The 26,577-nt window shown below is 53.6% G+C and overlaps 1 protein-coding gene across 4 annotated transcripts in view; it reads right to left on the reverse strand.

Moving 5' to 3' along the window:
• The window catches only part of COL22A1 (collagen type XXII alpha 1 chain), a 258,511-nt gene that overhangs the window by 221,182 nt on the left and 10,752 nt on the right, over positions 1-26,577 (reverse strand). For all 4 annotated transcript variants that reach the window (XM_040494491.1, XM_040494492.1, XM_040494493.1 and 1 more), the window contains exons 2-3: positions 16,107-16,245; positions 12,702-13,268 (exon numbers count right to left, since the gene is read on the reverse strand). In XM_040494491.1, coding sequence (XP_040350425.1) covers positions 12,702-13,268; positions 16,107-16,200 — 661 coding nt within the window. In that variant the 5' untranslated portion in view covers positions 16,201-16,245. The remainder of the gene's footprint in view (positions 1-12,701; positions 13,269-16,106; positions 16,246-26,577) is intronic.

Here is a 26,577-nt window from a genome sequence, read left to right on the forward strand (position 1 = left end):
CTGGGCCAGGCAGCACCTACTGTGTGCCAGGCGGCTCCCCTCTGGGCCAGGCACTACTCCAAGCATCCTCTGTACTTTGGTGTATTGAATCTTCACGGGAGCAGCTGTCTTATGATGGACAAGCCAAGTGCAAAGATTACACGACGAGTAACAAGATGATAAATAGCAAACACAGGACTTCAACTCTAAGCTTCCAGAAGGGGGGCAGGGAGGGAAGGAGGGAGAGAAAGAGAGAAAATTCTCTCTAGCTTAGAATTTTAACAGGCCCTCACTGCAGGGTTACTGGCTCCTTCTTTCTTTTCTTTTCTTTTTTCCTCAATATTTATTTTTTTTTCCCCTCAATTTTTAAAAACTGCAGTGTAGTTGGGGCACCTGTATGTCTCAGCTGGTTAAGCTTCTGACTCTTGATTTCAGCTCAGGTCATGACCTCACAGTTCATGGGTTCGAGCCCTGAGTCAGGCTCTGTGCTGACAGCATGGAGCCTGCTCACGATTCTCTCTCTCCCCCACTCTCTCTCAAAATAAATAAATAAACTTAGAAAAACTGCAGTATAGTTGACATACAGTATCACATCAGTTTCAAGCGTACAACATGGCGATTTGACATTTTTATACATCGCGACATGACCCCGTTATAAACGTAGTTACCACCTGCTCACACAGTTATTACAACAACATGGACTATTTTCCCTATGCTGTACTTTTCATCCCCATCGCTTATTTACCTTATAACTGGAAGTTGAAACCTCTTCATCCTCCTTCACCGATTCCATTCCCCCCACCCCCTCCAGCAACCACCTGTCCGTTCTCTCCCCCACCTGTTCAAGCTCCTAGACCAGGGAGTGGGGACCCCGCTCACTCCCACCCTCCTGTTCACCATCTTCCATTGTATATATCGCCTCTGTTGACAACAAATTACTTTATCTAAAAAAAACATGGTTTTAGGTGCTTGAGGCCCTTTGTGGCGTCGAATCCACAAATGCCTCGTGGACCACAGTGCCTTAGACTCCCTTGGGCCAGGCCCTGTTGCCCACCTAGTGACAACAGAATGTGCCACACAGGCTGATCACCTGTGTGATGTGAGGATAATCCGTTGCTGAGCCAGTCAGACGTTCCCAGTCACCCCTTCTAGAATGTGCACCGAGGTGTCGCTCTCACGCAAAGCAAGGAGGAGGGTGAGAAGCTGGCCTGCACGGATCCAGCTGGCCAGGGCCCCTCTCCCTCCTGATCCCAGCACAGGGACCTGGGCCTGATGTGAAACCATGAAGACTTCTGCGGCCCATTTCACCTCCAGGTTCCAGTGAGCAGAGAATAGCGTCAACGGGTGATTTTCGCGTCCAAGGACTAAATTTCTGCATCGAGGACACCAGGCGAGGAGGGTAGGAATGTGGGAATGGGCCCCAGGAGCTGGCTGTGTTCTCTGCCTGCTGTATGTTTACTCGCTAGTCTTGTGGCTTCTCTGCACGCTGGCTGATGCCCCTCTGAACCAGGGAACCTGGGGGCAGTGAGGACCGGCTCTACACTCACTCAGGCCATACACTCGACAGACATTCACAGAATCTCCGCAATGTGCCTACGCGGGAGAGTTCTGCATGCTGGTTTCCAGATGAGGAAACTGAGGTTAAGTCCCCTGCCCAAATCCACACAGCTGGTAAACAGCAGAGTAGCGTGCATGCACACGCATGTGCCCTGTGTCTTAGTGTGTGTGTGTGTCTATGTGTGTGTGGGGGGGGGGGGGATAGGTGGGTGAACTCAAAGAAACCAGAGCCTATAATTAAAAGGACAAAGACAGACACGTTTGACAGCAAAACAAGTCACCTAGAACCTGCTTTACCGGCAGATTTCCTTCCACTTTCCAGTTAAATGTGAACTTGTATCAGAAGCATTGCAATTACTCAGCCAACTCTTCTTGGAAAGCCCCTAGATGCTGTGTAACCCCCGGGTCCCACTTGCTCTCTGACAAGTATGAAGTTAAGTTCAGCTAGGACGAGGTCAGCTGCAGGATGTGAGAGGCTCTCAAAATTGCGCTTTCTCCACGTATTTAATTATATGGATGCATATTCCTATACAGACATATATAGAGAGGCTGTGTGTATGCATATTTACATTTTGCGAGTAGTACTAATTTAGTTGTGGCCACTAGATTGTACCCCTGTATCAACTCTAAACTAAAACCACCGTGTGAAACACGTAGTCCAACCTCTGTGAGCTTCTAAAGCGCCTGGCATGACATGACCCCAGTAAATGAGATGGTCTTGCCCATGTGGGTGCTTACGTGGGACGGCACCAGGGACAAGGGGTGCTGTGGCTGGCACAAGGCCCTGTGGCAAGTCAGTGCCATGGGGAGGACACCGATTGGCATCTGACCCAGGGCCCTGTCCAGTCCAGTTGGGATGTGAATCCTTGTCTGAGGTCAGGGAAGGTAGGAGGCTTTCTTAAGGATCTTGGGTGACCCCTAAAAATGACAAACAGAGCAGGGATCCATAACGCAGCTACACACATGGGGGTAGCACGACCGTTGACTGTGCTAGAGGAGAGGGAGCCTCTAAGGGGAATCCCACTCACCCCATTCAACACCCAAGGAGGAAACTGAGGCCTCCATAAAATATCCTACTCAGGGTCACAGAAGACTTAGTGACAGTGACTTCGGATTCCCAGCCATCGTTTCAGAACACACTGTCAGGGGTCAGCAAACTTCTTCTGTAAAGGGCCAGAGTGCAAATAGCCTTTGTGGGTCATGCGCTCTCTGTCACAACTGATCAGCTCGAGGTTGTGGTGGGAACACAGCCACAGACAATAAGTGAACAGGCTGGCAAGCCATATTCCAGCAAAACCTAATTTGAAAAACTGGTGCCTGGGCAGATTTGCTCTGCGGGCTGTAGTCTTGCCTTCCTGAATGGGCCGGTGTCCATTACAGAGCTCAGGATCCATGAACTTCTAGATTCTGCTAGATTCCCTTCCTGTGACAGGGGGCTCAGATCCTGCATGTCACCTTTGGGCACTCTGATGTCTGGCAAGTTCTATTTCATACAGGCTTTGCATAAAAATCGTGCAATAACACCGTGATAATAAGAACCACAGTCAATGAGCTGCCAGATTGGTAAATATCATCTCAATTTTACACACGAGGAAATCAAGTGTCTGAGAGGTGATGCCCTTGCTGAGGGGACCCCAGCTGGCAGGTGGCAGAGCTGGGATTCCACTCCAGTTCCCCTGCCTCAGATCAGGGTCTTGGCAATGCAGAAACTATGAGTCCCCTGCATACAAGCGCCAAAGGGGGCCTTTTAAGTGCATATTCCCCCTGCTCTAGGGAGTAGGTGGTGCTATTACCATTTCCATCTAACAGGGAAAACTAAAGCTGAAGAAAGTAATCTGTCCAAACAGAAACCTGACTTAACCCAGGCTTTTAGATCTGAGTCCCATCTGCTAAACGAGAAGACTATAAAGTCACATCTCCCGAGGGACAGAAGACAGGATCCGAACCCAGGCCTTCCCTGAATTCTCGTCCCGGACGCCTGCCCTCCACCCGAAACGATGCTTTCTCACAGGGGCCATATTGCCTCCCAGGGGCAAACACTGCTCAAGGGAGGGGGTGAGCAAGTCAAAGAGATCCCATGGCTTGGGCCCACCCAAGCTCAAGCAGCATAAACAGACTGTTTGTATTCAATCTCAGAGAAGGAGGCAATTGCAACATTTACACGGAGTCGTTTAGGGGATATAACAACAAAAAAAAGAAAGATTGAGGAACACCTCCCTAAGTGAAAGGTAATCAACTCAATCACCGTTCCAGAAAATAGTGTATGTACACGTGCACATATACATAGATAAAATTTGTATATGTGTTATATGTAAATTATATATGTATACACAAATTTCACCTGCACACACACATATGTGTATATGTGCACACGTGTTTCCACACATGTACGTATATACATGCATGTGCATTTATGTACACGTATGTATGTGCATGTGTGCACACACGTGCATATACTTGCATGTATGTGTGCCCGTGTGTACATGCATGTCTGCATGTATGGAAGTGCATATGCATGCATATGTACATTTGTGCATGTATACATGTGTGTATATATGTGTATGTGTGGATACATTTGCATTCCTATATGTGCACATGCACATATGCATATGCATATGAATATGCGTGTGCGCACATGTGTATACCTGTGTGCATATACGTGAGTGCATATGTGTGCATATATGTGTATGTATATACTTGTGTGCATTCACATGTGCATATACTTGTATGTGTGTACACACATGTATTTGTATGTGCATATAGCTAATTGTGCACACGCATGTGTGCATATGTGTGGGGGGGTGTACATGTGTGTGTGTAGCAAAAGCAAAGCGCATAGCATGTGCTCATGGCCACCACTGTGCCCAGTGCTTCCTATGTCCAATCCATGAGACCCCCACGACACTCCACAGCGTAGGAATGGTGCCAGCATCCTCTCTGTACGGCCGGAACGAGGCTGGAAAGACGCTAGGTACCTGGCCTGACTTTTCAGAGGGCGGGAGGCAGAGCTGGGTGTGACGAGCGCCAGCTCCAGCGAAGCGGAACTGCCCTGCCTGAGCACACTCTTGGAGGAACCGCCTGCGGGCACACACATGCAGGCACATGCGGAGTCCAGCACGAGGGAGACAGTACTACACTATCGTGAGAAGCTAGGACCCAGAAATAACGTGAGTGGTAGTCCGTCCAGAGGGTGGGGGGTGTGACAGCACACGCTCCCCCCTTCCCCAGCACAGTGGGACACACTCCCTGGCCCTAAGGGGCTACGGGCAGAATGTCCAGTTTTGACACGTGGGTCTTGGTTTCAGGAAGAGACAGCAGTCAGGCAGGGGCACACACACACTGAACAGCTCCCAGGGACTCTTTCCAGGCACGGGCCTGGCTGGGCACAGCTGGGGACACTCGCCTTCCCGGATGTGTGCAAATTAAAAATAACTGAAGGCTGGCTTCAGTTTTCCATCATTTCCCATAATTTTCTTATGAGATGTCCCAGCACATCATCAGAATTAGGCAGTCTGATTACAATTTCTAGGGAGTGACCCTGATCACAAGTTTTCCCAGGAGAAACTCCCCATGACCCGTAGGTAAAGGGCGGGCCCGGCCGGAATTGCTTCTTGAGGCTGATGTGGTCCCAAGGGCCAAGCCACAGACATCCACGTGGCGGCTCCAATCCCACAGCTGATGCCGCCACAGATTCCTCCCGGGCCTTCAGATCCATCCAGAGGACGAACTGGGTCTTGAGGCCACACACGTTCCCAGATGCCCGTGTGTGTGTTGGGGGAGGGGGATATACGTCTGTGTGTATATATGTGTGTGTGTGTGTGTGTGTGTGTGTGTGTTCTGTGTTTGTGTTGTATGCAGTGCGTGTATAGGTGTGCATATGGTGTTTGTGTTGTGGACGTGTGACGTGTGTGCATGTATGTGCGTGTTGGGGAAGGAGAATATATGTCTGTGTGTGTGTGTGTGTGTGTGTGGTGTTTGTGTTGTATGTGGTGTGTGTATAGATGTGCACGTGTCTGTGTGGTTTTTGTGTTGTGGACACGTGATGTGTGTGTGCATGTGTGGTGTGTGTGTTGTATGTGGTGTGTGCATAGGGTTTGCACGTGCAAGTGTGTGTGTGTGGTGTGTGCCTTGATGGTACCACCAGTCTCCGGGCAGGCAGAGGGATGTGGATGGAGGCAGGAGTGTGGTCAGAAGGAAGTGGTCACTGGGGTCAATGCCACCAGCAGTCTGTGCCTTCTTTGAGGACTACAACACTCAGGTCCAGAGGGAGACGAGGCCCAAAGAAATTCAGGCTGGATATGTGACCCAGGCATGCCAACGGCTGACCCAAAGCCCTTTTCTTGGGCATTACTACCGGTCATCAAGGGGACAGAGTATTCCGGGCTCTACTTCTGGCCAAGGGAAGACTCGTGGCTGGACTCCTTCTACTGCACACACCTGGAAATGTTAAGCCAGGAAACAAAGCCTCAATTTCCACCTCCTGAAGTGGGGGGTAACAACTACCCCCCTCCTCCAGCACGCAGACTGCACGCCTACCTACCCCAGCTGCCTCTGCCTGGAGCTCTGGGCGTGGACTGATCCTTGCCATCCCAAGCTCAACTCAATTCTTCTCTTCTCAAGGGGACTTCCTCTAGGAAGGGGACTTCCTCTAGGAATGTCACTCTACATGCAGGATCACAGGCGTCTTATTCAAGGAGGAACCCTGCGCCTCAGAACAATGTCTGTGAGATAACGGGGGATCCATTACAATGTGTCGGGAAAAAAATAACCCAATACTGTAGAGTCCTTAAAACATCCACACTTGTCAGGTGGTGTCTTTAAAGGTCCATCCAGTCCATTCTTAACTATGTAACTAAGTTGTGTTGTTTACTGAAAATGCACCACAAAAAGAAAAAAGGACAAAACAAATTATCAAGTGAACCTAATAACTCACTTACAAGGCGATGGCCTGTTGATGAGCACAGTACAGAGCAAGGTGAGCCTTCGATGGCCACAGTGCCCACAGTGGGGCTAACCTGTGCCCCATCATGACAAAGGAGTGTGTAAGGAGGCACTCATCCTGCACACAGGGAACCGGGCTCGGGGGGACGGAACGAAAGCAGAGGAACCCACTGATTAAATGTAGAGCTGGGGTACAGATGCCAACATTTTTCCAGTGAGAGTCACAGGGGAACAATAAAATTAATCTCCCTGCCACACAAAACAAGTCAGTCTCCCTCTCTCTCCCCGCCTCTCCCCTCCCACCATATTGGTAAGTATAATATCCAGGAGTCTGGGCTCTCATTGGAACAGCAACACAGCTAAGCACAAACACACCAACAAGAGACAGACAGAGACAGGGTGACCACGTGTCCTATGACAATGCACCACAGAAACATGGGAAACCCACACTAGGGTCTCAGCCTGGGAGCTAAGAGACAGGACCCAGGAAAGAGGCTCCTGCTCATGGGAGAGGGGAGAGAGGACCACCACCGAGTGTCCCCGAAATAGAAGGAGGAGGAGGGTCCAGCCGTGGCCAGCTGGCATTCCACAGGCTCACTCACGCCACCCGATAAGCTATATAAAGGTTGTTTTGTGGCCACGACAGAGCCCGGGGTGGAGAAAGCTCTTAATTACAGCCAGTGCCCTGGGGTTGGGCCCCATCCGCAGCCTCCGCCCCACACACTGCAGGAAGCCAGGCTGAGATTGAGTCCCCTGGGAACCCGGTCACGCCGCAGAGGCAGGAGCGGATGCCACGACACAGAGGCACCTCCCTGCATGAGCCCAAGGCCGGGGGGGACAGTGAGTCACATACTGTTAGCTTTACTCATTTGTTCAGTAAACAGCCACTGGTCCCCATGTGAGCCAGGCCTGCAGCAGGAACCAGCACCGTTCAGCATCAGAAATCCAAAAGATCACAGAGGGGCGGCCTGGCAGGCCTGACTCATGGCGGTGGACACGGTCACATCTCCCTGTGACCCCCTGGCGAGCCATGCAGGCCCCCTGTGCCTCAGTGCTGCCCACAGCTTAGGGAGAGCCAGGAGATCTATGCTGGGAATTTGGGGAGACATTAATGACATGGCTATTTAAAGATGCTCCCTAAACACCACAACTTCCTGGAAAGGACTCGGGACCTGGGTCAGACAGAACTGGGGGTAAACTCCCAGATCTCCTCCTTGCCTGCCGGGCCACCCTGGGGAGTGACTCTGACCCAATCATCACGGACACTCAGGGGCAGTCACAGTGCAAGCCAGCATTGGGTGTGTGTGGCACACGTGAACTCTGACGGTGGATGTGAGCACAGGGTTAAGTCGTAAACACATTGGAACAAATAAATTAGCAGCGCGAAGTATCCTATTTGCAGCCGTGACCTAGGTGACAGGATAGCAGGCTGGAATTCGAATGCAGCTCTTAGCAGAGTGTTGAACAAAGGCATCTCGAGATCCTGAGAAAAACAGGTCAGGTCCATAGGTGGCCAGGGACACTTGGGACAGAGTAGCTTCTGAAACCACCACCCCAGAGATGTTCTGTCCGTCTCAGGTCCCCTCCTGTTCCCGCACTGCCCCCTCCTCGACTCACCTGGTCCCTCTCAGCTGGGCTTCCAGACCAGACCAGCCACAGCTCACAGACCCCAACCTGTGCTGCCTTAGGGCTGCAGACACTGGCCCCTCAGCCCCTGTGCACGACCTAAGGTTCATCTTCCCCTCTGAAGGGCAGCCCCGGGGAGCCTGCTGTCCCTCAGAGCCACCCTGCCTCCCATCTGTGGCCAAGCTGGAGGGAAAATGGGTTCTGGATGCAGTTGGACCTCAGTCCATCAACAGCAGCAGCATCAGCGTCTGGTGCTCAGGGAACAACAGACACCCTGGCTCCATTCATTCACCTCCGGTGGCGTTGGGTCTGTCCCACTCGACGAAGCCGGGCGGCATCGTTGGCATGATTTAGCCCGTACCAGCCAGCCCGCCTTTTCCAGACCTTCATCAGCCTTCAAAATCTAACCGTTTGTCTCTGCTTGCCAAAATACGGGTGAGTTCAATATTTCAGTTCTTTTTGGGAATGATGTCGGGTTTGCCGAATATTCTTATTCTTTGCATTTGGAAGAGGGCAGTACTTCTAACATGCATATCACAACAGCAAACACAGAACTAACCGCCAGTCTCCACCCTTAGGTCTAGGCGGCTCCTTCCACTTCCCGGGCTCTGTTCCGGGCACTCGGAAACCACAAGGAACAGAGTTTGCCCTCGTCAAGCTTATTCTTGTGTGTGAAGACAGACCCCGGGCAGATAAACTACCAGACACACGAAACTGCACGTGGTAACAGTGTCCACACTCCATCGTGTAATTAGCCGCCACTTTCCTGCCGTCTCAAGGAGACAAAAGGTCCCCAAGGACAAAAAAGAATGTCCGATCCATCACCGCATCCTGGCCCTTGGCATGTCCCCCAAAGGAGGAATCACTCAGCGTGTGGTTGCCGAATGAATGAATGAGTAGGTCGGATCCAACTGAATGATCACTACACCAAAAACCCCACGCCGTTAGTCTGCGAATTTCCAGATCATCAGTGCAAAGCCCCTATTCAGAACAGCTCCTATTTGAGTTCCGAAGTCACCCAAAGGCATCTCCTCTGTGCCCAGGGACTTCTGGTCATTTGGATTTTGTGATGCTCCTGGATTTAATCTTACTTGATGCGGTTTGGTATCTTACTGTTAGCTATCTTATTTTATTTTGCTTTGTTTCTAATTGAAGCAATTGTAAGGGGATTTTGTTTCATTCATCACCAGAATAGACCAGGCCCTAGTCAGCTTACATCTGTGTTTACAAAAGCAGATTCCCTCCAGACAGCTGAGCATAACTTAAATCTTCCGTCTGTTCAGGCATTTGGAGGACCTCGGCCACTGTGAGTTTTCTGAGCGTTGTCATGGGGAATATGTGGTGTCCCCGGCTGGCCAGCATCAGTGTCCACTTCTCTTGGTTACAGGGCCCCTGTTTCCCTGCATGGGTCACACATCCTCTCTTGAGGGGGGTGGGGATGGAAATGAGGACAGGGTCATGTAGTTTAGGCCCCAGTCAGCTTCCTTCCACTCTGGAGCTACAGTTTTGGTCTGGGGAGAGTCTCAGGCCCACACTTCTCTGTCAGACCAAATCCAGGCACGCTGGGCCCCAGTCTTGTCTGTCCTGGGGCTGGAGTCTCACATGGCCCTAAGATTCTCCACAGGTAGCCCCATGTGCCCCCCCCCCACACACACCTGTTCTCCCCTCCTTCGCTACTATGACGCCATCACCTGGGCCCCTTGTTGGCTGCCGTCAGACAGGCTCAGGCCAGGGGAGGAGGGGAGACGAGGGGAGGGACAGAGGGCGGGTGGGGGCTTCCTTCCTGCTCCCTCTAGGCCATAGCTGAGGCAGCAGGTGCCTTCCCTGAGGGGACTTCGGCTCCTGTCACACGGCCTCCTCCCCCCACGGGGGTCCGGACACACCTCCGCCCTTGCCATCAGCCAGCTCCCCTCGCTGCCCATTCTCAGGGCCTCAGTATCCCTCACCGACCCCACCCCTCTTCAGTGAGCCATCCGTGCCAGGACCCAGATACAAAAGGCTACCAAGGACGGGGTTAGGCCAAGAGAGAACCTAGAAACGGCAGGAGCTGAGCGAGGCCTGGTCTCATCACTCAAGCCCATCTGACCTCTGGCCTTTCTGTCGTGTGTGAGGTCAATCTGCTTTATTCCCCAAGCCCATTAGAGTGGGGTCCTCTACTGCCTGTAAGCGGAACGCTGTCCTCGACTCAGAACCGAGGTCAGCGATGGCGCAACCTGAGTCCCGGGGCCTGGTGGGGGGCGGCCAGCATGTGGAGGCTGAAGCCCCGGATTCCATCCCCAGCCCTGCTTTAACTGGGGAGCACAGCTCAGTGACTTGGCCTCTCTGGGGCTGTCCTCACCATTCCCAGAACCAACCCCCAGGCATGGAAGTTCTTCAGAATCTACATTCTGCTTGGCCCAACTCGAGAACCAGTCTGGACCGAGGCCGGCAGGAAGACACAATGCCAGTGGGCAGGGTCTAGAGGAGCACCCATGAGCCACCACGTGGGACTTCGGCCTCCCGGCTGGGCCTGACTCTCGTCAGCTCAGAGGTCAGTCCTGAGCCCTGGCCCTACCACACTGCCTCTCCTGCCTCCCTGCTCTTTCCCATCCTGGCTGGATCTCCCCGTCTGGCTCCTCCTACAGGCCTAGCAGCTGCCCCTTCCGGGAGCCTAGCAGGCTGCATGCTGTGTAAAGATCGCCATGATGTGCGTGGTTGCAATGCGGGTCAAGGGAAAGTCCATGGCCGACGCCTTCTACACTACTGCATAGGTTTCCTTCACTTGGCACTCAGGGCATCAATCTCCTCATCTGTGGAATGGGTGTAGTCCTCGTGCTCCATCTATCCCCAGCACCGTTTGTCCCTGAATTTCTCCAGCAGTCCTACAAAGGGTCTCCTATCTGACTGTGTCACACCCCTGCACAAAACCCTTCCACAATCCATCTGAGCACACAAGGCCCTCCTTTACTGAGAGTCGGACAATCATACAAAACCACCAACCCGAGTTCCCTCCTTTACCACGGCAATACAGGTCCATGATTGTTCACAGACTGCATCATACCACCCCTCAATCCCTCATCCTACAGCTCAGGCATGTCCTGCTAAATGGTCTAAGTGTCACCTCCTCCAGGAAGTCCTCCCTCATTCTCAGGGTCATCACCGAGCACAAACACAGTAGGACCCCCTGAAATTCTGTGGCACGTTTATTAAGGTCACCCCCACTGTATTAAATCCCTTTTTATGCGTCTTTTTTGCCATCTAGATTATGAACACTCCAAGGGCAGGGGCTTTGTCTTCTCTTTGTCTACAGGCCCAGAAATCAGCACAAGGACCCACACACACTAGATCTCCAACATGTATCTACGAATAAGTGAGTGGAGATTAAGTAGAGCAGGGCCAACAGAGGAAAGAGTCACAGAAAGGTAAAGGGCCCGAGGGCGTTCTGTTTCAGACACAGCTTAGCTGTTTTCTCACAGGGCTGCAGGCCAGGCCCCTTCCTGGGAGCAGACCCTCATGGCTCTCCCAAGTCATGGCCAGCTGCTCCCACCGCTGGCCCCAACCCCAAGGCTTCCCTGTCCCTGACAAGGGGTGACGTTCTCAGTCCCTGGAAGTAGTCAGCAAAACAGAGGCTGGGACTCTGCTCCCAGCCCCCATCTGCTGGTCTTAGAGGCTGGGGGGGGGGGGGGGGGTTGGGTACCAAACACTGGTCATGACCCAGGAAGGACAAATATCACCCCAATGCAGCAGGCAGAACAGAAGCTGGACACAAGCCAGTGCACGGAAAACCCACTTCTCCCTTCCTGTCCTTTGGGGGAGGCTGTCCTGAGAATGATCCAACAAGGATGTTGGAGGTCAGCCTTCAGGGTCAGATCCCTGCCTGCTGCCCAACCTCCCCCATCCCCCATCCCTAGCCACAGTCAACAGATTCCAGACAACCTCGGGTTATCTCAGGACACCAGGTCAACAGCACTTGGCCTCTGAGATATGCAGTGCCCAACCATGTAAGTGGCTGGCTGGGGGTCACAGGAACCTGCCTTGTGCCCATTTTCTTGGCCCATCTCTCAAGGCAATCCCTGGGGAGAGGAGAGGGCCCCATATATTTCACCTGCCATGTGCCTTAGGGAGGGCTTTGTGTGTAGGGCTCTGACCTCAACAGCCATGGAGGTAGCAGATATGTTCCCACCACAGAAATGCAGATCCCACTGCCTTGCATTTAACCATCTCTAAGTCTCTCAGGGTGGGCAGGGCTGAGGACCCAGCCCCATTTTAATTTCCATCCAGCCTGCGCCCTGGAGGCGGAGCCTGGGGAGGAGCCAGGGTGTGGGCCCCGCCTCCAGCGCCGAACTGGTTTTCCCTGGTCACTGAGCCCTGGCAGGTGGACTGCGGCCTGCGCCTGCCATCAGCCCCTGCCCCGACACGCGCCCCTGCCTCCGCCGCCAGCCCCTGTCCACTGCTCCTGCTATCGGCCCCTACCCCGTCCCCTGCCGCCAGCCCCTGTCCCCTGCTCCTGCCCCCTGCCCCTGACTTCGGCCCCTGTCCCCTGCTCCTGCCACCTGCCCCCCACCCCTCCCCGCTGAGCAGTTCAGCACCCCCGCCCCCCGCGCCCCGCACCCACTCACTTTCGCACAGGCGGCGCCTCAGCTTGCCGCGGATCTTGTCGATGGCGTTGAAGTCGGACACGTGGAAGACGTGTGCGGACTTGGGCTCCGAGGCGATCTCCTCCAGCTCCTCCTTGAGCGCCGCCCCAACGCCCACGGCGAAGATGCGGATGCCCGCGCGGTGGGCGGCGGCCGCGGCGTCCATCACCAGGTCCTGGCTGCGGCCGTCGGTCAGGAGGATGGCCACCTGCTTGAAGGCGCGGTCCCCGGGGCGGCCGCCGGCCTGCGGCGAGAAGCTGTGGCGCGTGATGAAGCGCAGCGCATCGCCCGTGTTGGTGTTGCCGCCGTGGTAGGCCAGGTGCCGCGCCGCCGCCTTGACCTCCTCCCGTGAGCCAAAGAGGCCCAGCTCGAAGGCCGTGGCCGGCCGGTCGCTGTAGCGCACCACGCCCACGCGGGTGCGCTCGGGACCCACCTCGAAGGTGTCCACCAGGTTGGCCACCCACTGCCGCACCTTCTCAAAGTCCTCCTTGCCCACGCTGGAGGAGGTGTCCAAGAGGAAGACCAGGTCGTAGTGCACGGTCTTGCAGCCTGCAGGGGGAGAGGAAGCGCGACCTGGCCCAAATGCACTGGGAAAGGTCATGCCCTTGGGCCTGGAGGGGTTGGCGGGGGAGGGGGTGGCGCGCACTCCTGGGGGCCCTGGTCTGGCTGCCTTAAAGCGGCAAAACCTCGGTTCCTTAACTTCTCATGGTGATGAGCGTCCCCAAGTTTGCTGTGAGGTTCAGCTGCCAACGTGTGACTCCTTGCATAAAAGGGGTCAACGTTCAAGGAACACCATTGTACCGATTTCCTAAATAGTTTTGGTTTTGGTTACACAGTGACTACATCGTTTGTGTGTTTGTTTAAACCTACTACAAATAATGCAGGATTGCAGAAAACGCAATCAAAAATGTTTTCAATGCTTATGTTTCCAGCTACGGAGAGTCAGCACTGCCAACCCGCAGCGTGTATACCTGTTAGTTTGTGTTTCTGCACAGTTCCTAGTGCACGTGGGACACACTCATACGTGGCTGTTTTCCGCACCTCCTGCGATGTGCTAGAAACCCATCTCCAGGGTGATGCGGCCGGTTTCCACGGCTGCAGGGATTCCACTGCACAGGTGCACGTAATTTACTTAGCCAGCACTCTGGTTGGATGTTTAAACAGTTCACAGCATGCCAGCATTATAAACCATGTAAAATATACTGCACTCAGGGGCACCTGGGGGCTTAGTCGGTTGAGCCTCCGACTTCGGCTCAGGTCATGATCTCGTGGTTCGTGGGTCGGAGCCCCACGTCAGGCTGTGTGCTGACACCTCAGAGCCTGGAGCCTGTTTCAGATTCTGTGTCTCCCTCTCTCTCTGCCCCTCCCCCCCTTGTGCTTTCTCTCCCTCTCTCTCTCTCTCCAAAGTAAATAAACATTAAAAAAATTTTTTTAAGTTCAAAAAACAGAAAAACAAGAACTCTGCATGTATTACACACACACACACACACACACACACACACACACACACACACACACAGATACTTCCTTATCCCTATTCCCACCTAAGCACCTAAGCCAGGGCCACTGTTGAATTTTCCACATCTACCTTTCAAACCCATGCTGCATTGTGCTGCCTAGAGCAGAGGTAAATCCCCCCACCTTCACCGGCTGGCTCCCTAACAGGATTAGAGCTTCTGGAGTGCTTGCCCAGATGTGTGGACTCAAGAGATAATTCCCGGGGAGTTTTTCTCCTTGACACAAAAGGTCTTTTTGTCTTTGGGACAATAGTGTTCTAGCCTGGGCAGGGTAATTGCTGCCGTGGACCAAGCAGGACCCAGACTGTGGGCTGAAATCCTTGAGCACATTTGTTTTAAGGGTGCAGAAGGTTTCTTGTTCCTGAGGTCTCACCCAGGGGCCCTTTGGAGCTCTGAGTACATTCTCTCGGGGGGCGGGGGGGGGAGGGGAACAGGTCAGGGAAGGGACTGCATCATGTGCACGTGAGAATTAAGTGTGTGTCTCAGGAAGGGCCCTGACCCCAGGACTGGTGCCCTCAGCTCTGCCACAGGTAAGGGCGGTGTGTGTGAGCCCTGCAGGTGACCGCCCCCCTCTGGCCCCACGTGTTCGACTCTACAAAATGAGGGCTTGGGAGAGATGGTTGCTGCCCCCCCGCCCCGCACTTCTGTTTTAATAATCCCGTATGTCACCGTGCTCTCAGGACCGTCTCAGTGGACGCAGAGCCCCACACTTCTCCCATGAAGACCGGGACGTCCATGGTCATTGCTGTCTTCCCAGCTAGCTGAGCTGGGCAGAGAAATACATGAGGAGACTTGGGGAAAACAACACCGAAACACAAGCCCTGGGGTTTTTGTTTGGGTGTGTTTCCTTTGCAGGCTCAGGAACCTGGCGTGGCTCAGGCGGGCACCTGCCTGTGTTCCCGCTCCTCCCCTGCTGGGGGCTTCGGGCCTGTCTGTGCCTCAGTTCCTCATCTGCAAAATGGGGCTGTGTTTTAGAGCCCGGTGACCTCCCTGCTCGAGGACCCCAGACAGCAGGCTCTGTGCTCGGCGCCCTGATACCGACCGGCTCGTGTTCCTGACCCCTCCTTCATGCCTCCATGCCGATGGCACCTTCCCCAGGAGGCCCTCAGGCGCGTGGACCAACCACCGCCACGCCTCACCCCTCCTGCCCCCGGCCGCCTCTTCCGCAGTGAACTTCCCACTCCCCTCTCCCCCGTCTCCTCCAGAGTCTCGTTGCCCTTGTGGTCCTGGCCGCCTCTTCTGGCTGGACCCCAGCGTGTCCATGTCCCCCGGAGTGTGTCCCCAGAGCAGGACAACGCGACACCATCCTACCCCTGCCCTCCATCCCCAAGGCCCTGCGGGGTTCTCTGCACACCCCACGGCCCACTCAGGACGTGTGTTCAGAGCTCATTCTTCTCACACCCTCCCCCACACTCACTCACGCACATGCTCTCTCGCACTTGCACACACACTCACCCACATGCTCACACACTCACATGCACCTAGACTCACACCCACACGTTTGCACACTCAACCCACCCTCACACACGTACTCGCACACTCACTCAGGCTCACACAAACACACGCTCAGGTTATTTCACACACTTTCGTACACACAAACGTACCTCAGACTCTTGCACATGCACGCTCATTTGCACATGCTCGTTTAGACACAAACTCACACCCGCACAACCACATTCGGCCAGACCCTTGCACACTCATCCACACTCATTCTCACGCGTGCACATGTACTCACATTCACAACCTTCACACAAACACACCACCTCAGGCTCTTGCACACTCATTCACTCTCTCGCACCCCCACCCCCACGCACGGGCACACACAGCAGCTGCTCGGTGCCCGGTCTGGCACATTCTATGGCGTCCCCACCTGCCCTCTGGGCCCGACAGCCGCCGTCCCCGCTCCACAGCAACAGCAGCCACAGGAGGCAGGCCACGGCTCTCCCGCGCGTGGGAACACGCATCTCTCGGCCAGGAGGAGGCGGCACCAGGCTCTACGGGAACATACCCTGTGTGGATAAGACAACACCTTTAGAGAAGGGCCCCGGCCCATGTGGGAGGGACTCCGCGCCCCCGCCGACCTCTCTCTCAGCCAACGACGTGGCCCTCATGCGAGCGAACCCAGGACGCCTGCCCCGCGGGGGTCACCCAACCCTCCCTGCTTCCGGCCACCGGCAAACGCGCACCGAGGACCTGCCGTCCACACGGGACGGTGCCTGGGCACCGGCACCACGTTCTGATTGCAACCTCCACATCGGGACGTGGGACAGGCGGTTTTATTTGTCTGATATGTTACCGGAGGACATCTTTGTACCTAAGCCTCTGCCCGCATGTAATTATTTCCTTAGGGCCCTCCGTGACATATCTTGAAAGGACCCTGACAGCAATGACCAAGCTTCTCTCTGGAGAGGCTGTACCGGCTCCCGCCAAGCGGGGGCATATGACGGAGCCCCTCACCGCATCCCTGGCGGCAAGGACGTTATCATTCCCTCAGTCGTTGCCAACTCAGTAGGAGAGACCTTGTTTGGGTTTTTATTTTTCTTACTTTCGATGCATTTCTTTGCTCTATGACATTTACTAGCTAAGTGTATTTCTCCTACGTATCTTATTTTCATGTGGATATCCACTTCCAAAAGTACTTGCCACTGTTTAAGCCATGAGACAGGAAAGGGAAACAGCTAATAGGATTCTGAGCTATTTACCAGTTGCCCTCCTGTGCCAGGTGCTGAGGGCGGGCAGGTGAAGGACTCTGAACCACCTTCCCCAAGGGCAATGACACCTGGGAGACAGGGGACATGTGGGCCAGGGCAAGACAGGATAAGAAACACCAGCACAGGGACGTTCAGGGGGTGACAGGAGCACCGGCAGGGGGTAGGGGGTGCTGTCACATGGTTATTTCAGGGGTAGGCCAGGACTCCTGGATGAGTGACACCCAAGCCAATTTTGGAAAACAGAGAAGGACTCCATCAGACAAGAGGCAGTTGATGATTTCAGGCAGAGGGAACAGCATGTGCAAAGTCCTAGAGGAGAGAGAAGGCAGGACACATGGAGACGTCCCTGGCCACATGGACAGGTATGTGGGCCCTTCTCAGGACAGGTTCCTGAATTCCCATGCTGGTCCCTGCCACCCTCAGGGCAAACTGCCCTCGTCTTGCCAGGGCACTAAAGGCCCCCTCGCAAGTACACAGGGTATACAACAGCCCAAATGACAATACCCCAAAAGTACGATACTCAGGAGGTGGCCACGGGAGCAAGAAGAAAGACACTTTCCCAAAATCGTATATGAAGGGGCAGAGGCCAAGGGTCAGGACCTGAGGGTTCAGGGGAAGAAGAGACACAGAGTCAGGGCAAGTCCCGCGGGTGGCCCAGCCTTCTCATCCTTCAAAGCTATATGAACGCACGGACTCGTCCTTGTTCTTCCTGTTGCCCAGAACCTAGAACAGTTCCCAGCACACACTGGACATTTGACAAATAAATATTAGATTCAGTAGTGAGCCATGTGGTCACGTCATCTCATCATCTCGGGTGGCCAGGAGCCATTCATTTGAAGAACACGGACATTTCAAAAAGCCATGAAAGTGACTGAATGGCTGCCATTGATTATCTGCTGTGTGCCAGGTACTTTCTGATTGTTGAGCCAACTCCTGTGACCCTTCAAGGCAGGAATCATCGTCCCCACGTGCCAAAGGAGGGGACTGAGATGGAGAAGATACCAGTCTGTCCCCGGGTCACCAGAGGATGGACCGGGACTGGAATCCCAGCGCCTTCTGGGCACGGAGCCCACTCTCTTTCCATGACCTCTGTGGATACATAAAATCCAAACATCACCAGCAATTACTGAGCCATCATTTTTAAAAATGAAATAAGTAAGAATGTAGACGGAGGAGATAAATTGGTAACAGCCATAGTGTCCAGTGTTTTTCCAGGACTCAAGAAATTTGATAATTTCCCTCATTGTGGAAACCAGGCTTCTTCCTCCAAGTCATAGTCTCCAAGTTTCTAGAGGAATCTTGGTCACACAACTTCCCAAATACACACACAAATAAAGAGAAAACAACAGGCCAATGTCTCTTATGAACAAGATGCAAACGTACTTAATGGAAGACTAGAAAACTGAACTCAGTAGCACACCGAAAGGGTTATACACCGCCACCACGTGGGATTCAGCTCAGGAATGCAAGTCTGGTTCAACACGCACATGCCAACCCATGTGATGCACTCGCCAGGAGAGCAAAGGACACACAGTGTCCCAACCGATACAGAAACACCTGACAACATCTAACTGCCTTTCACGATAAACACACTCAACACTCTAAGACAATAGGGAAACTTCTTTAGCATCACGAAGGCCACCTACGAAACCCAGATAATAACACACCCTACCCCACAGCGGGTTGTTGCGAGGGACTGTTGTAGGAACTGAATAATACAACTGCATGCAAAGCCCTTAGCCTGATGCCTGATGCCTCGACCGCTCTCAAGTCCACACGGCTGACATGAGCCAGAGCTGGGGCTTCAACCCAGCCCAGACCTGCTCCTTGAGGCCACCCGCCAAACAGGGTCCCTGCAGCTGGGCCGAGCCTGGCACCGCTTGAGAGCCTCTGAGCTGTCCACACGGTGCCTCTCCATCCTTACAATGACCCCAAGGGGCGGGTGTCGACATCCCCCTTTACAGGAGAGCAAGCTGAGGCTGAGAACAGGGGACATACCCCGGGCACACCCCACTGCCAAAGAGCAGGTGTGTGTATGTGTGTGTGTGTGTGTGCGTGTGTGCACACGTGTGTGTGAAAGGCCACTCAAGGCACTCAGAGACAATCACCCCTTGTCTGTAAGCTCCCCGGTGGGGTGGGGGGCATGTGTCCCCACTGTCCGTCTCAAAGACCGGCTATTTTGCCCCATGTGGGGCCCAGTGAGCACTGGTTGGGCTGAGAATCCCCAGTCTGGGTGTTTCCCTCTCGAGAAAGGGCTGGGGAGAGCCTGCCGACTGTGTGCCCTGGAAGTGCAATGCCTTTGCCAACACCCTCCCTGAGGTCTCGGCAAACTCGCAAGCCGCACTGCTCCCCCACCTCCCAGCGATGAACCTGGCAGGTGCCCGCGGCCCAGACAACTTCGCTAGATGCACACGGCCAGTCATGACAGCTGGACTGGCCTCAGGCCAGAAGGACACCGAACATGCCCTCTCCTGCTGGAACCGTAACAAGTACCACACCAGGTGAGGGCCTCACAGGTTAAGAGCCCACAGTATCCAAACAGCAGGTATCAGGAGCTTCAGTGTGCTGTGTGAGAAACAGCACCCAGGGCTTAGCCACCTGCCTGTGACTCCACCGCTCAGGGCTGGGATGCGGTCCCAGGGCAATCTGACCAGAGGCCAGGCTCCAAATAGCTCGGGCTGTTAGAACCTGGCTGGAGAAACACTTAACTACTTAAGTGAAGACACAGCGTGGGCAAACAAGCAAAGGATACAGTCAATGAAACCAAATTCTGATCACCCAGCTTACAGGAAAGAAAAGAAGGACAGGGCGTCTGGGCAGCTCAGTCGGTTGAGCACCTGACTTTAGGTCATGATCTTGTGGTCAGTGAGTTCAAGCCCTGAATCAGGCTCTGTGCTGACAGCTCCGAGCCTGGAGCCTGCTTCGGATTCTGCGTCTCCCTCTATCTCTGCCCCTCCCCTGCTCACACTCTGTTCTGTCTCTCAAAAATGAACAAACGTTTTTAAAAAATTGAAAAAAAAAAAGAAGAGAAGGACATAAAGGGCAAAAGTAGGGAAGAAAGCTGATAATAACCAGAGGGAAGAGAATTTGGCTAAATCAGTCTACTAACTGATTTTCAAATGCTGACCCAGCCTCAGAGACCTGATAAAGCCCACTTGGCTAGAGTGTATACCTCTTCTTGTATACATGTTCGTATTCAATCGGCTAATGTTTTGTTAGGGCCTTTTGCATCTATGTTCATGAGAGATATTGGTCTGTCTTTTTCTTTTCTTGGAATGTCTTTGCCTGGTTTTGGGATTGCAGTGATATTGGCTTCAGGGGGTGAGCTAGGAAATGTTCCCTATGCTTCTTTCCTCTGGAAGAGATTGTAGAGGACACGATGGCCTTCTGCCCAGGAATACCTGGAATGTTCATGGCAAAATACCCCATGGTATGGAGTCCCGGCTTTCCTCCTTAGCCATATGAATGACCGTTTTATCCTCATAAAATGGGGGCGATCTCTACATCAGCGGGGTGCTGTGAGGGTTCCGCAAAACGCTTTCCGGCAAGGTGCCAGCACAGACCAAGTATGCAGAAAAGCTGGGGTTTGGGGGAGCCCATCTCCTTGCCTTCCCCAGCCAACCTCAGGTGGCAGTCCCAGAAAGCACGGTGCCATGATTCCATCTCTCTCTCTCTCCCTCCCTCTCTCTCTCTCCAGTCTCTGAGCTCTCTCCAGGGCCCAGCTGCCCAGCTGGCATGATGTAGGCCACACCCTGTCCCTGGGAGGCAGAGCTCGGCCATTAGCCTCCAAAAGTCCAGCAATTAATTTGCTGAGCCGAGTTCTTGCCACAAGCCAGCCGATTGCCATAGTAACCAGTGTTCCCTATTCAGGCTCCCGGGGGGGGGGCGGATAGGAGGGGGAGACACTGAGCAGAACACAATTTAAAGGGAGAAAATGAGATTTGGTGCATTGGAGGGCAGCCCTGGCAGAGAGCACACTGGGTCTGCACAGAGGGTCTGGCAGCTGCCCGCTGCGGGGGAGGGGCCGGGTGGACGGGGGCACTGCTGACATGTTGCCAGGGTGACAGGCGATGCTCTGGGCAGGAATCCAGTGGAGACACAGAAGCATGGCACGAGGAGTCCAACCACTGAGCTCTGAGGTCCCAGGGCCCTTCTGCAGGGCTGTGGGGAAGAGGGAGCCAGACGGCTTGCTCTCTGCAAGGCTGCTCGAGAGCCCAAATGGGGAAGCCAGGGGAGCACTGGAAAGCCTGCATCTTAGATTCAAACTTGGCTCTGTGTGACCCGGAGGGAGTCCTCCTCAGTCAACAAATCCGTACAGAGTACCTCTCGTCCGTGGGGAACCATCGGGGGCACTGGCTTCTCCGGGGCAGCAAGCATGATGACGAAGCTTCTTGACCAGAATTCTTCCTAGCTGTGCAAACCAAGGGCGTCACTTAACCTCTCCGGACCTCAGCCCTTTCATGTAAGATCGGTACACCCAAGTGACAGGAAGCACTAACTGAGTCACTCCACGTAAAAAGCTTAGAACCATCCCTGACCACAGTGAGTGCTTCAGGCACGCTATTTTTGTGATTTTCCGATCCTTTGTCTCCTCACCTATAAAATGGGAATGATATCCCCTCCTTCGTGGATCTGTAGAGGAGATGAGGTGATGGGTGTGATAATCTTTTATAAAGTGAAATGTCGGCCAACATTGCCACAGTCAATGTTGAGGGGAGATTCTCAGTCTGAGCTAATGTTAGCACTTACTAAGTGCCAGGCCCATGGGATAGGACACTCTGTGCAGGGACTGCAGCCTAATGGTGGAGACAGACAAACGAGAAGACGCTTACATTTCCCTGCGGTCAGAGCTCTGGTAGAAGGAAGGACAAGCACTGACCTCAGGCCTGGGAGGTCAGCGGAGGCTTCCTGGAGGAGGTGATGTCTGAGCTGAGCCTGGGAAGGTGAGAGGGGAGTAGCCAGGAGGACAAGGGTTGCTTGCACAGGAATGGATGGTCTCCCTTCGAGGATCACTCGTGGGATAAGCAAGGGGGGGCAGTATTTTGCAGGAGGAATGAAGGCTAAAGGAGAAGGTAAGGGTTTGTGGAGAGGCAGGTATTTAGGTTTGAGGACAGAGTGTTCATAAAGACCACCTAGGGACTTGTGTGGTGCCCAGAGCAAGGGGCCGGACCTCCTGGAGAACTCCTGGGACGAGTGGAAGCTCTCAGGCACAGGAATGGACATCTATCCTGCAGAGTGCCAGGTGGAGCGGCGGGGGGGGGGGGAGCGTGAGGAGGGCAGTGCAGGGCCAAGTAAGAGACGCAGACCACCTCCCCTGGGATGACTGCAGATGCCATGATATGGGTGACCAGCAGGGAGCAGAGGGGAGAGAGGAGAACTTGGGGGTGGGGAGCCCAGACTCCCAGTTTAAGCACTGGAGCTGGTCACTGCGGGTCGCGGGCATGAGGGGCTCCCCCTGGACTGAGTCTGAGGCACCAGAAGGGAGCCAGGTGGAGAAGCCAAAGACAGACAACTGAGTCTAGAGTTCAGAAGAGAAAGTGGGGCTGGGGACACCCCCTGAAAGGTGGACGGGGTGGGGGTGGTCACAGCTCTGGGGTATAGCAAGAGAATTCTCCCACCTCCGATGCTGCGTGGGCCCTTTCCCCCTTACACCTAGGAATGGAAGTGGACACACTAGGGCACCTCTGTATTTCTGCTCTCTTCTCCGATCCAGTATTTTTATGGGACTTCTATGCTGAGCACTGTGTACGGGGCACTTTTAACTACACAACAATGCCGACAAACTTCAAGAGCATGAAAAGCCACAGAGTACGTGAAAATATTAGCAGAAGACGCACCTGATGAGGAACCGTTACCAAAATATACAAAGAACGCTTGAAACTCAACAATAAGAAACCAAACAACCTGATTTTAAAAATTGGCCAACGGGGACACCTGGGTGGCCCAGTTAGTTAAGCGTCAGACTCTGGATTTCAGCTCAGGTCATGATCCCAGGGTCATGGGATTGAGCCCCGAGTCAGGCTCCAAGCTAAGCATGAAGCCTGCTTAAGAGTCTCTCTTCCTCTCCCTCGCTCTCTGCCCCTCCCTCACTTGTGCTCTCTCTCTCTCTCTCTCTCTCTCTCTCTCAAATAAAGTTAAAAATTATTTTAACAAATGGGACGCTGTTCTTACCAGGCCCTTCACCAAAGAAGATGCACAGACGGCAAGTAACCACACGGAAAGAAGCTCCACGTCACGCAGCGTCAGAAAACTGTAAAATACGAGATCCCAGCACACACCTCTGGGCGTGGCCGGAGCATGCGCACGGACAGCACCTGTCGGGGACGCCGAGCAACAGGGGCGCGCGCTCAGGAACAGGGACGCGCACTCACGGCTCCTGGGGACGCAGAACGGCGCAGTCACCTTGGGAAACAGTTCGGGGGTTTCTCACAAACCGAACGAGCTCTTCCCAGGTGATCCAGCAATCACGCTCGCTGGCATTTACCCAAAGGAGCAGAAAACTTCTGTCCACGCAAGAACCGGCACGTGGATGTTTACAGCAGCCGCATTCATCACTGTCAAAGCTTGGAATCACTCAAGATGCCCTTCAGCAGGTGAACAGGTAAGTAAACTGTGGCGCAGACAATGGAATACTATTTGGCGCTAAAAAGAAACGAGCTCTCAAGGCATGAAAACACACGGAGGGACCCTAAATGCATATCAGGAAGTGAAAGAAACCCGTCTGCAAAGGCTACACACGGTATGACTCCAACTCTGTGACATTCTGGAAAATAAATAAACATTAAAAAAATTTTAGGGACACCTGAGTGGCTCAGTCAGTTAAGCATCTGACTTTGGCTCAGGTCATGATCTTGTGGTTCATGAGTTCAAGCCCCACATCAGGCTCTGTGCTGACGGCTCAGAGCCTGGAGCCTCCTTCGGATTCTGTGTCTCCCTCTCTCTGCCCCTCCCCTGCTCTCTCTCTTTCTCTCAAAACTAAACATTAAAGGCATTGTTTAATTAAAAAAAAAAAACCCTACAGAATGGCAGCTGAGCCAACATGTTTGTGGTAATGACGGGCAACCGTACAAAGGCACAATGAGACAAGAGGTAGACTGAGTCAGCACCATGCTGTGGTTTCACTTCCATTGTTTTAGGTCATCCTAACAAGCCGGCAAGGGGGTCTCAAGTTCAGGAAAGTTAAGGACTGTACCGCGGATCACACAGCCAGGAGGTGACAGAACTGGGGTTAAATCCCGGGCCACTGTGCTCCTAGATTCACTGTCTGTTATCACTGGACCAGAGAGGAGACCGGTCCCCGTCCTCCAGAGAACAGCAGCGTGTGACCAGGTGCCTCGTGGGAGAGGAGACAAGGAAGGGACCCAGCCCGCAGGAGACTTGTCCTGCCATTGGGCAAGAACATGCGTCCAGTCATGTGTCCTCCTCAGTCAGGCATCCCAAGATGTAAATGGAACCCGCTCAACCCCACCCCGCCAAAGCACAGGATCCCTCTGACTGAAGGAGACAGAACTGGAGGAGGGACGTGGTTTCCTTCTTTATGCTATGGAATCCACAGAGATTTCCTATCCGTTATTTTGTTCCCCCTAACAAGAGGCGAGATGCCAGTGGTTTCTCTCCCAGTTGCTAAAATCTGTGAATGAAACTCAAGCTCTATTCTTTGAATAATAAATATTTCTTAAACTGGTCCCCGAAGGGCGTGGAAGGCAATCCTCACCCAGAGGCCGGCACCCACTGCTTCACTCTCCTGCACGGTCCGCGGTTGTCGATTCACTAACTCAGCAAGTACTTCCCGAGTCTCCGGCTACGTGCCAGGCATTGTTTTAATCATTGGGTCAGAGCAATATCCCTGCCTCCCTGGAGCCCGCTTTCCAGGAAAAGAGGAGAAAACTAACCCAGGAAACAAGTACCAATACGGTTTCAGAGAATAACTGATTTGAACACAGTGGGGTCAAGGGATAGATGACTTGGGTAGGACAGTTTTTACTCTTTGTGAAAGGTCAGTCTCTGAGGTGGGGACACTGAACGGAGATCTGAATAATGGGAAGGAGCCAAACATCCAGAAAGAGGGGTGCAGGGAGGGGTAAAAGGCCTCTATCAGTTCCTGGACTCCTGAAACTAACAGCCTGGGAAGTGGCCCCAGCCCTCAGACACCTGCCCCCCCACCTCATCATCTGCACCTGCTCCCAAGAACCCAGTGAGGGGGTGGGGGGGCAGCTGCGTGGCTCAGTCGGTTCAGTGTCCAACTTTGGCTCAGGTCATGATCTCGCGATTCGTGGGTTTGAGCCCCGCGTCGGGCTCTGTGCTGACAGCTCGGAGCCTGGAGCCTGCTTCAGATTCTGTGTCTCCCTCTCTCTCTGCCCCTCCCCTGCTCATGCTCTGTCTCTGTCTCTCTCTCACAAAAATAAGCAAACATTGAAAAATTTTAAAAAAGAAAGAGACTTTGATTAGGCACAGCTGAGAGCAAAGATGGGGAACAGAAACCGGTGTCGTTCCCACATACCAGCAAGTTTCAGTTGTCCAAAGATGGCTTCTTTAGCATTAGTACTATTTTTTTTGAAGTTTTTTTTTTAATTTATTTTTGAGAGAGAGAGAGAGAAAGAGAGAGAGACAAAGTGTGAGCAAGGGAGGGGCAGAAAGAGAGGGAGACACAGAATCCGAAGCAGGCTCCAGGCTCTGAGCTGTCAGCACAGAGCCCGACACGGGGCCCGAACTCACAAATGTGAGAGCATGACCTGAGCTGAAGTCAGACGCTCAACTGAATGAGCCACCCCGGGGCCCCACATTATTACTGTTAATCACCTCCTGCATCTGCCTGACAGGTCTGGCAGGTAAGTAGGAAACACGTTGCCCCCCTCCAATCCCCTCAAGGTTGGTGGACACTCCCAGAGAGAAGGGATCTGAATGTGAAGTCCAGTAAGTCTCTGAGCACCAATCACACAGCAGGTGCACAGCATGGACATCCATCTACTCAGTCCCACGGAAGCCCCACAATAGCCTCATGTGCTCAGAGTTACTGTCCCGTTTCACAGACTGGAAACCCCAGACCACGACATTGCTCAAGGCCCTGTGGTTATTAATGGCAGAGGCTGGATTCCCATTCTGGGCCACCCAATCCAGGGGTTACCGGCTGCCTCTGGAAGGAAACCAGGAGGTAAGTGGGAAGGTCGGTGCAGGGCAGACGGGGGCCCCTGAGGCCCAGTGCTTTGAGTTTTGTGCTTAAAATTACACACAGGGAAATGCTCATTGACTTTGAATCGTATTTTCAGTTCCACAAAGATGCTGAACCTAAAGGATTTTAGGGGATGGGTGCCTGAGTGGCTTAGTCGGTTAAGTGTCTGACTCATGATTTTGGCCCAGGTCATGATCTCACGATTAGTAGCTTTGAGCCCTGCATCGGGCTCTGTGCTGACAGTGTGGAGCCTGCTTGGGATTCTCTCACTTTCTCCTTCTCTCTGCCCCTCCCCCACTTGTTCTCTCTCCCTCTCTCTCCCCTCACCCCCTGGCCCCAATAAAAGTAAATAAACTTTAAGAAAATAAAGTTTTAGGGGAGCTGGGAGAGAAGGGCCATATAATCGGGCACCCTGGGACCACTCCCGTCTGTCCCCTGAGCCCCTGCACCCCAGGGATTGT

This window comes from Herpailurus yagouaroundi, unplaced genomic scaffold (assembly GCF_014898765.1).
Source record: "Herpailurus yagouaroundi ecotype Mexico unplaced genomic scaffold, PumYag 186, whole genome shotgun sequence".
In the NCBI taxonomy this organism is placed as follows: domain Eukaryota; kingdom Metazoa; phylum Chordata; class Mammalia; order Carnivora; family Felidae; genus Herpailurus; species Herpailurus yagouaroundi.